Source organism: Argiope bruennichi, chromosome 11, assembly GCF_947563725.1.
Source record: "Argiope bruennichi chromosome 11, qqArgBrue1.1, whole genome shotgun sequence".
NCBI lineage: Eukaryota > Metazoa > Arthropoda > Arachnida > Araneae > Araneidae > Argiope > Argiope bruennichi.
Genome location: NC_079161.1, coordinates 98394722 through 98406105, shown reverse-complemented (window position 1 = coordinate 98406105; position 11384 = coordinate 98394722). Strand labels below are relative to the sequence as shown.

Sequence of the window (11384 nt, the reverse complement as noted above, 5' to 3'; positions counted from 1 at the left end):
TTCCTTCGGAAAACTTTGTTCTGCAAGACAGATCCAAGGAAATAATTAATAATTATTAAATTTGTTTTTAATTTCGTATGTTTTGATTTAGTAAGTTGTTTTACTTCAATAAGTAACCCGAGGAGTAATATGTCGAAATGTATTTTGTTTTCTATGTGTATATGTGCTTTCCTTTCAGTCAGTTAATTTTTTTAAAATATTTTTTCTTGGATATTCTCGTGTCCCCCCCCTCTATTGTGCTCGCGCCCCCCTAAGGTTGAGAATCGCTGATTTTATTGAATATCAAATTTATGCAGAAGTCTAATTACTCAAATTATGATATTAATTTTTGATGGTTCATCTTGAATCACTTTTAATTCAATATACGCATCCTGCTGGCTTAAGGACAAGCCTGATCAATAGATTGAGCTTCTGACCCAAACAAATTGGTTTTCATTTAATAAAATATAATATTCACAGGAATGGAAAATTTAGAATAAATTGCATATTAACCTAAAAATAAATAATATGTGAAAATTCTTTATCTCAGATAAACTGCTAGAATTCATAATTAACTAATTTTTTATTGTGCGAGTTCAGAAATTCCATGAAGTGAAACAAATTGAGTAAAAGCTTTTGAAGGCGCGCCTTTGTATTTTGTGTGAGTTGTTTTAAGCGCAATAATCTGTTGAAATGTGAATTTTGGCTTTATTTGTTCATACTTCGTTAGCCTGGAATTGTTTGAACTTATCTTATTGAGGATTGTTTGTTTATAAAGCATTGAGTTTCGTTAGGTTACTTTTAATATCGATCTGGCTTTCTTTGTTAGAAACATTTGCGTATCGTCTTAAATCATTAAACGGAAAACAATTGTTATGTGATGTGTGCTGACGGAAGATCTTTAAGGTACTTTTACAAAGAATGATTGCTCTGTGCATGGATTTTTATATTCAAAGTGCATTTTTTATCATATGAATTAGACTAATCAAGGGAGAAAAAAATATATCTACGTATATGTGAAAACAATTAGTATGCACTGACGAATGTTTGCTGTGATTTGGAAGTTTTCTCATCTTTGAACAACAACTGCAAAAAAACAACCGTACTTTGTAAAATTGTCAGTCTAAGGCAAGGAAGTATTTGCGTTACATAAGATCAACATTTTATATACTATTCCAAAGAAAAAAAAAACTGTGTAATATTTTGAGTATCTTGAAATCAATTTATATCAGTAATGCAATGCAACATATAGGAAAAATGCCTTCTAAATATTGATATATGTAAAGGAAGGCAATATTTTTGAAAAATGTGTGTTATTGAATATCTTGCGTAAACTTGTATAAAGTTATTCAACAATATGAAGAAACTAATTACTTTGTATAATAGAGTATATTTGAAAGAAAATTGAAAACTATATATTGTATATATTTGAGAAATGTTCAGAAAAGTGATAACCTACTTATTGTCTAGAAGTTACCAAAATAATTTATAAATGATCGAGTGACTGTATTCCATAAAAGATGAATTTTCAGTTATTTTTAAAATTGTATGGGAAAAATTCAAGTTTTGAAGGAATTTACCTTATAAGGAGGATTAATGGTATGTCTTATAAGAAACTGACTGTTTGGAATGTGAAAACTAATGCAGATAGCTTGAAATTTAATTCTTGATAATTTTCTCTCTAGTGTGGCTGATGTTTCCATCTGTCGTGATTATGTTGTGGTAGCTGCTTTATTTTTCTGTTTAAGTATGGTAGATAAACGTTATTTTTTTATGGGTACATTAGTCCCATAGATCGCAAGTACCTCAGGATTTTAATGTTTGTTCAAAAATCATCTTAAGAAAAAATGACAGTATTTAGGACTAACAAAATAAATATAAGCACCATGAGCTCCATCTTCTCAATTCGAAACCTGCACCTATGTGTTCCTTTTGCCATTCATCCATTAAATATATTCTAGTGCAATATTCTAGTTTTAGTACATTTAGATATAACTATTTTGGTGATAATAATGAATTGAAAGATGTGCCGTTTGAATTCCCACCAAAACTTGGTTTTACACGACATTGGAATTGATAAGCTCCCTTGAGTTTGTTTAATTTTTTCGTTTCTGAAAAAATGAAAAGGTACGCTGGTATCTTAAAAGAAGTTGTGCGTTTAGCACAACATGGCTAAATATGGCTTTTGCGCCGTTAAATCAAACCATTCTTATTTTTGTGCAGCGTTACTATTGTTTCATAACATTTTAATGCTTTTATAAATAATCTTATACCTCGTAATGAGTGTATAAGATGTGAAGTTTCTTTGCATCTCATTAATATTTTTCTTATTTGGCAACATAATGTTTAGTCACATTCATTTAGTTAATCAAGAGTCATTCCTACTCTTCATTCACATTTATTCCAATATTTTATAAAATTGTATGGGTCCAATTTTTGAGAACTTTTACTTCTTGTTACTTTATAATCTTCTGTTAGCATCCTTTTAGATATTTATTTAGGATTTTTTTTTTTTTTTGCTACTAATGCTTTAGGCGAAGTATGACCAAAAGTATTTAAGTTTTTAATAACTTAAGTTTTAAAATGAAGATATTTATTGAACAGAGAACATTTACGAATTCTTTTTTATTTAAAAATTGATATAGTGAACACTGCTTAATGTGATCATTGTTGTTATTTGCTTTATATTATCAAAATTTCTAGTCCTAAACTGACATATTCAAAGGTACACAAAAATAATCATTTAGGTGATTTCATCAATTAATGTAATAGAAAATTAATTTATAGTAGAAAATTCACTGATCTATTTTACCAAGCTTAATTGTAATAGCATATTAGAATGCTTGTTCTGTTACCTGTAAAAATATTAATTCATGACAGGTTTTCGAAAATATATTTAAAAAAATCCGAGTAATTGTTTCTCCTTTGTAAATAATTTGATATTTATTTTTTCCATTTACTTTTAACATTAATCTCTTCTGTATTACAATGTTAATTCAATTTCTTTCATTTGTTTCTTGCTGTATTTACTTTTTAAAGGAGAATATATGTTATTAAATTATAATCCTTTGCAGCTTCTCGGATGCTTTTGTTGTTTAAAATTAAGTCTGTAGCAGCGTTTTTTTTTTTTAACTATTCGGATAGTTTCACATTCATATGATTAAACTATGATTGCCTGAAATTAAAAACAAAATTTTATGTAGTATTTTATAGTTTGCTATAAAAATAAGATTATATAGTTTGCCATTAGTATTTAGAATTAAAACTTATTAATGTATGGAAACAAGTGTTCCTTGTGAACTAATTAATCACTTAAGAATAAGTAAGCTAATTTTGTAAATAAAGGCCTAATATTCAGATAAGGCATAGTCTTCTGAATTCATTCGTATTTTATTAAAAAAAACTGATTAATGAAATGGTAGATTAATGAAATAGTTTAATGATTAAAAAATAAGGAACTTACTTTTCCCACCATGAACCATTCTTTTGTAAAGTGCTATTGAATTATGAAGTGTTTTATTACACAATTATATATTAAAGTATATCTTGGTTTTGCCATTCTGCAAAATATCTAAAGGAAATTTGTATTATCTTTAACAGAAGTATTCAAACTATCCGTATTAACCTAATATCCACATTAGTTCTCTTTTCCTTGAATTCTTTCCTTAATCCGAGTCATTGCAAAGCTGTAGTGCATTTGAAATTTCATTATATTTTCAAAATTTTTTTTTTTTAAGATTTTGGAGTATTGGGATCTTTTTTTTTTGCATGTGAACATTGATTATTCCTGATGGGTGAATTTTTGTTGAAGAAAACTTACAACGAATACCAAAATATTTGGTAATCTTAAACCTAATGTGATGTAATATAATATATATCATTCAACAAATTTAAAAATAATAGTCAATAAGAGAACAAATAATATACAAATTGTTTCTTAAGGAATAATTGCCATTTAGCCAGAGTTAAAGAATTTTTAAGAATCTGGTTATTATCATTCTGTTAATGTTATGAAAATTCTTAGTCCTGAAATGATCACATTAAGTAGCAGCTACTGTATATTAAATTTATAATGAAGTATGATATTGGAAGTTCTTAGAAAGTATAAGATAAAAATCTTCATTTCTCTCCACATGTAGTTTTTAATATTTTTGATTAAATATTCTTCTACAGTTATGGTTACAGTGAGTGTGTTCACTTCATATAATGATTAATTTAAATGCTTTCTTCAGCTATCAAAATAGTTATTTCTTTTAGTAGTATTATTCTTTTACGAAATACTTAATTTTAGATTAATTTATGAGATTAAAATCATACATGCTGTCTGACTACTTAAAAATTTATTTTGCAATATTTTGGAACTAATGATGTTTTGAATATATGTTTTTAATTAGTTTTTATCTTGGATATCGTGGATACAACATACTGGTATAGATTGGCTACGAGTTAAATTTTTAGATATTTTCCATTTCCGTATTAGAAACATTGAATTTTATTTGAATTTATAGATATTTGTTTTTCTTGGTTGGAAGCTTAATTTTTATAAGATTTGTAATATCCTGCTAATGTTGATGGGTTGGAATTTTGCAAAATTCCTTTTATGCTGTTTTTTATTGAAAGAAAAGCTACATAGGGACTTATTGAAAACTGGTGAATCATTAGATATTGCATGTGGTGTTTAATTTTATTATATGGCATCTTCCAACAGTCGTTCATGTCTTTGTTTGTCTAACTTTATGAATAATTCTAATTAATTACCAAGATATATCTTTAAAGAATTGTATTCCATAAAGTAAATTCTTTACCATTGAATGTAAAAAGTTTTATTGTAGATAATCTTTCAGTTTAACTTATTCTGTAATTAATTAGTCATATTTTTTGGAAAACTCAACTTTATAAAACTATGAGTATATTATATGTTATTTACTTTCTGTTTTGATTTTATAGGTGATGCATAAGAGATTAGAGGCTGGAACATGGTTTTGTGGGTTAAAAGCTTGTTCTTTTTAGAGTTTTGATTTGTAGTTTAGCATGGCATAAAGCTTTATAGTTATTCTTTACTTTGTTAATATGCTTTTTAAAAGTAAATGCTTATCCAGAATGATAACAAGAATAAACTCTGTCCACGGAATTGCTTTTTGAAATAATTTTGGTAGTGGTGAAGGTTTATTTTTCGGGGGACATAAACAGCTTGTCTTGCGCTGATGTTAATTTGAATTTTCCTTTGGGTAAGATAATTTTTAATTAGTATGAGATGCTTGGTGATTTTACCTGATATGAATTCAGGATCATTGATTATCTGAAATGAATTAAGGATGATATGGCACTATCATTTCATATTATCATCACTATCATATTATCAGCAGCTAAGCTGATTTTAGTTTTCTGGTTCCTAGGGCTGTCATTGACAAATATTTTAAAGCATGTAAACCCTTAACTACTCAAGTGGGGATTTTTCTTAGAGTTAGCTTTTGATTTTCATAATGAATTTTGTTAGACATATACGAAGGGAGTAGTTTGATTAAGCCGTCAATGATTTTCATGTATCATTTTATATATGAACCTGTTGATCCAGGCATGGTTGATTACTTTAGAAATATCCATTAAACTGCACTGACATTTTAGTGATTGCCAAAACCTTGTCTCGTGCACTCTGTCATTTTAAGAAACTGCCTGACACTAGGGTAAATCCAGATTGATATTGAGAGATTTTATCTTCCATGCGGTTGCTAAATCTATTTAAAATAATTTATTCTGTAATCGTCAAGTTGTGTAAGGTTCTTTCCTGGCATGTGAATTGGGACAACAGTTGCCGTTTTCCATGGATTTGGGAGGTGTTTGAATCGTGGAATTGAGTTAATAATCTTAATGAGCCAAAAAATATGCTCAAATGGAATCTTTTTGAGATTTGGTTGATGTTTGTCTTTTTAAATGATTTAATGCAGCGTATGATTTCATTTCGAGGCACAATGGGACTTCATGCTTGCTCCTTTCCCGTTGGAATCTTTCGAGTTTGTGTTGGATTTAAAATTCAGTTATAGGGGGAGGTTCAAATGAGTCTTTTGAAATTATTGTTCCAAGTTTCTGGCAAAAGTATCAGAATTGTGGCATTGATATTGATGATAGGAGGCATGTTAAATTTCCTGTTAATTAGCTTTTTGATTAGACATCTGATTGAGTTGTCATCTGTCAAAAGTTCTTTGAAGAGCCAGCAGAATTTTTAAAAATTTAACCAAAATTTGTAAATAATCATTATTAGTTTTTTAAAATACTTTTATATAGTATATATTTCTTTTATAATCAGAAAACTTTATATGGTTTTGAAATATTTGAAAAGGATTTTGGTTGGTAGAGAATACAAAATGTTTAATGTACATGAGTGGAAGGGATAGCAGTGTATTTTTGCTCTATTTTCCGATTAATTTATTTCCAGTTTTTAAATAAAAGTGTATAATTTTTTAATGTTCTAAAGATAGTTAATACCTTTCAAATATCTATTGGTTATATACACCATGTTATATTACAGCTTATTCGATATTAGGTTGCACAACTTCCGAGATTTTTAACTTTGTTTTTTGCAGCATGTTCCCAGACTACATATGTCAGTACTGCACAAATGGCAATGCAAATAATGGACATGATACACTTGGCGGAAGCAGGGATTTAAAAATTCTGGAATTGAATTTTATTCTTGAAATTGAATAATTTTCTTTTACATAATAATTCTAAAATATCTGAAGAATGTTTGTTTTTTAATTATTCATTTTTATTGCTAATTATACTTCTTGGTGATTTTGTTTAGCACAATTCATAATTTTGTAACGTTTATCTTTTCCCCCTATCCTGGTCTTGTTTGCAATAAGCAAGTTAGTATCCATATTCATTTATGAACTTCTGTCATATAATGGATTATACTTATCTGGTTAATACGCTGAATTTTTCTCTGACCTTAAGGAAGTGAAGTTTCCATGCGAATTTTCGGTCTGGAGTTATGTCTAAAATATTTGCATTGCAGATATCAGGAATGCAAAATCAAAATAACAATGCAGAAATCAAGTAACAATGCAGACCGTTTGTTATAAATTTTGATTTGGTGTAAGGAAGGAATTTTGATGCTTTCTGAAACTGTTTTATGCCTGGCATTGCATTCGAGTCTGACGCCATTGATTGACAGTTTCTTTAGGAATAAATTATCTATGTGTTTGACATGGGAATGGCTTGTGTTTGTGGCACCATCTCTAAATAGGAATTGTCTTCAGTAATTCTCAATGTGGGATGATATGTCAGGGGAAACATGTAGACATGTTGGTTTTTCAACTTCTACTTTAGCTCTATGGTAAGTTTTAGTAACATGACAATTGTTTGCTTCTAAATTGGAAAATTTAACCTTGGCATTTTCAGCTTATATAATAAACATTACTATTGCAGATAATGTTGAAATTAGAAAACAAAACCGCCAATTTAAGCTGTTCTAATGAATTGTTGGCTATTTTCTCTTCAAATTTCAAGCTGTAATTCATTCAATCAATTTTATTAGGGGTGGGTCTCAAGAGGTATCCATTTGGAGAAGTATCATGCAGAGGGCTTTGCTTGTTTTTGTTGCTCCTCGGGTTATATGTGGAGATTTCCTTTATGGCCTTTCCTTTATTATTTGGAAACGGGAATTGTGCAGAATATGCGTTTCCGCAACGAATTCAGGTTTTGGAATATGAACAGTTTTGTGGGCCTCAACCATTTATTTCCTTCAGTATGTCACAATTGGCTACCAAAACTGCAAATTTATTTAATGTGTGATTGTTATTTAAAACATTTTTATTACGCACATTAATTTTGAGTGAATTATTCGTATTTACTTTCATAGCTTTTCTTTGCCTTTGAACAGTATAAAAGGATGTAACAGTTTGAGAAATGGATAGTGTAGCAGGTAGAGATGGAGAAATTGAATGAGGTAGAGGTTTAGGAACAGTTGGAGTTGTAGGACCGGGTGGAGGAACTGAGGTGTAAGATACGGCAGAGGAATTGAAAGAGGTAAAGGATTTGCAGGAATTGAAAGGAGTGGTGGAAAAGTAGGTAAAAAAAAATGGAATACATGACATCATAGGTAATACAATTTAAAAATTACTTGTAGGTGGGAATGGGAGAGGAGAAATATATTCCTTGAGCTGAGTTGCTGATTTAGCAAAATGTTAAATGGGTGGAGAAAATGGCATTGCAAGCTCTTGCTTTGGCCAAGCAGAAGAAAACAAAGGCTATAGGGACACTCCCCCGTGCCGATCAACAATTTGAGTCTTACACGGCACATGGGAGAGGCCTACAGCCAACCACCAACTTTTGACACAGCCAGGGTATCAACAAACCCAGAGGGATAGAAATCCCGAATCACAAGACTCCAGGGGGAAGCTATGTCGAGACACTCGCAAACCCGTAGTCATCATGCCTAGTGAAGAGAACGGGTGAGTACGCTCCCGCCGAACGAAGATCAAGTCCTTTATAAACCAATAGTCCATATTCAAGCCAATCATATCTTTAAGCCACCAACCACTGCCACCAATTTAATCCAGTCCTTTGGTCATTGCCCAATCGAATCCAATCCATCAACAGTCATCAAGCCACTGCTACAACTTATTCCTTAATCCATTTCCAATCCAATCGTCATCAAAATCAATTAGTTTATGCCATAAACCTGTCCATTACCAATACCAATACCAAGTCCTTTATTAAGTTCAAAATTGTAATCCATAAGTCCAATCAACCTAACCTAACCCTATCCTCAGCAGACCTAACCACATCCCGCCACACCTTTACCTAGAAATGCTTGGCAGGAAGGTCCTAACTTGCCGGGCCATTTGACAGAGAATCGACAAGTTATATTTGCTTACAATTGTGGAGCGATTATTGGGGTCAAATCGGAGCCGTGCCCTAACACTTCTTTTGAGCTGACATCTCAGCAAGTAGTGGTCGCCATCCCCGACCTCTCCGCACGAGCAGAGATCATCATCTACAATTCCGAACCTATAAAGATAAGCCGGAAATCTGCCATGCCCACTTAGCAGTTCCACTACGTCCCCCAATAAGTGGCGTCTCGTGTTCACCAGGGGTAAGAGTAGGGAAGTCGTTCTGCCTTTCTCTGACAGATCCCACCTGTCCTGCCACGCCTGAACCCTCAGCACATTGAGCTCTGTTTTTAAGCTTTTGTGGGACATTAGATATTCGATGTCCACATTCTCTAACTCTGAAGCAGCTTTAGCCTCTGCGTCGGCCAGCTCATTTCCGAGATAACCGACGTGTGCTTTCACCCAGTGCAAGTGCACTCTTCTCTCCGCTTTCGCTTTCCGGCAAAGTTTTCTGACTTCCACTACAAGTGGGTGGGTGTTAGATGGGTCTGCTAGCGATTGTAGGGACGATCTAGAGTCTGAATAGATGTTCACCACCCTGGTAGTGGTCAGGGTGAGGCATAACTCTAGGGCTAGCTTGAGACCGATCAGCTCAGCTTGGTAGACCGTACAATGGTCACTCATCCGTCTCCTCTCGGAGTGGATTAGCCGCCCAAAATACAGCACCACCATCGCCGAACCAATGCGATCATTTAGACCCGAACCATCACTGAAAATTTAAGCCCATTACCGGTCGGCTCAAGCAGATCGAAGCTGATGCCTTCATTGAAGGCCGGATGGGTCTCATAGGGCGATACATAGCTGACATAATCGCCAGGATCGAATTCCTAAGAGTGGACGGTCACACTCTGATTTGCTCTTAGTATCAGGAATCTTGAGTACATCTCAATTGCCTTCAAGTCCAAAGGCGGCAGTCCAGTAAGGACCTGCAGGGCATCCGTCGACACCGTTCTATACGCCCTTGCAATTGCCAACAAGGGTCTTCTCTGCACCGTGTTTAAATAGGTACAGAATGATTTAAGTTTTAACCTGGCCCATGCACCATGCCCGTATAACAACTTAGGCTCCATCGCTCCCCTGTTCATCTTTTTTAGCAGTTGTGGAGGAAATCTCAGGAACGGCCAGAACCCTTTGGCCGTAAATCCTGATGTCAGGGGGGTCCGCCAAGCTCAGTTTCCGTCGGAATGTAATTGGCAACAGCAGCGTTTTTTGTGCACTGAATTTTAACTTATTCAACTTTCCCCAGTCTTCAAGGATGTTCATTGCCTGATTCCCTTGTGCCTCTATTTGTGACCTGTTAGTGCCCCAAACTAACACAAGGTCGTCTGCGTATGCCGGCGCATACGTATTTTCTGGGAACCTTTCTTTGAACAGGGAGTCCGGTACAATGTTCCAAAGCAAGGGACCACTACATGATCCCTGCGGACATCCCCTTTTTGCCTGATGTTCGATCTTGGTTGCCACTGATTGAAACAACACCCAACGGTCACTGAGATAGCTTCTCACCATCCTGAAGATGTTCATGGGACAATCAGCTTGAGTCAGCTGATAGCGAATGGACTCCCAACTTATATTGCCGAACGCTCCCGCCACGTCCAATGAGATCATGCAAACTCCCTGGTTCTCCTGGACTTTTTCCAACACCACCGTTTTGAGGGCAAAGCCCGCGGTTTCGCAGGACTTTTCATCCCGGAAACCGTGTTGAAGCGGATTCAACAAGTTGTTTAAATAGTAGTGGTGCAGAATTCGTTGGGAGACCAGTTTGTCCAGCACTTTGCTCATTGTTGAAAGCAAACATATCGGACGGTAGGACCTCGGGCCACTGGTGTCTTTTCCCGGTTTATTCAGAAGTACTAACTTTGCCTTCCTCCAAGGCCTAGGAAAATGTCCCATGTCCATGCACCTGTTAAACAGGGACACCAGAAGCAATGGACTCTTGTTGTTAATTGCCACTAGTACTTTGTAGGGAAAACCGTCGAAGCCAGGTGCCCTTCTTTTCCTCGTATTCTTTAGGGCCTGCCGAACTTCACTCATCTTGAAGTTCGGGTTGTTTTTTGTGGTTCGATATCCTTCCACATAGACCCTCCTGGCACTTTGTTCCGGAGTTTCATCCAAGATTTCATCCTCCGGAAACAAGATGTTAATGATGTGCTCGACGGATTCCCTTAAGGTGTTACAATGCCTACCGCCTTTTTGAATGCTTCCAATGACGAGATGTCGAATAATCTTATTCGCCGCTATCTTATAAGGGAGCGCGAACGTGTTTAAGCTGGATACCTCCTTGCAAAACTCGGTCCAGCTGTTATCCCGCTTTTTGGAGAGCAGTCTTCTAAACATGGATCTAGACTTTTTGTATGTTATTTGTCTCATAATCTTATCATCAGTGCTCAGAGTACGATGGTATCGTCTCTTCAGAGCAACAGTTTTGTTTCTGAGAACTTCAAGTTCTGCATCCCACCATGGCACAGTTTTGGGTAGTGTTGTCACATGCTTCAGATAGGTTGTGCTAAC

The 11384-nt window shown here is 34.2% G+C and overlaps 1 protein-coding gene across 1 annotated transcript; it reads right to left on the bottom strand.

The window, feature by feature from the left end:
• Positions 1–8780: 8780 nt before the first annotated feature.
• LOC129956784 (uncharacterized) lies at positions 8781–9545 on the bottom strand. Its single transcript, XM_056068727.1, has one exon. The coding sequence runs from the start codon at positions 9543–9545 to the stop codon at positions 8781–8783; it is 765 nt and encodes a 254-aa protein (XP_055924702.1).
• Between the last annotated feature and the right edge of the window lie 1839 nt (positions 9546–11384).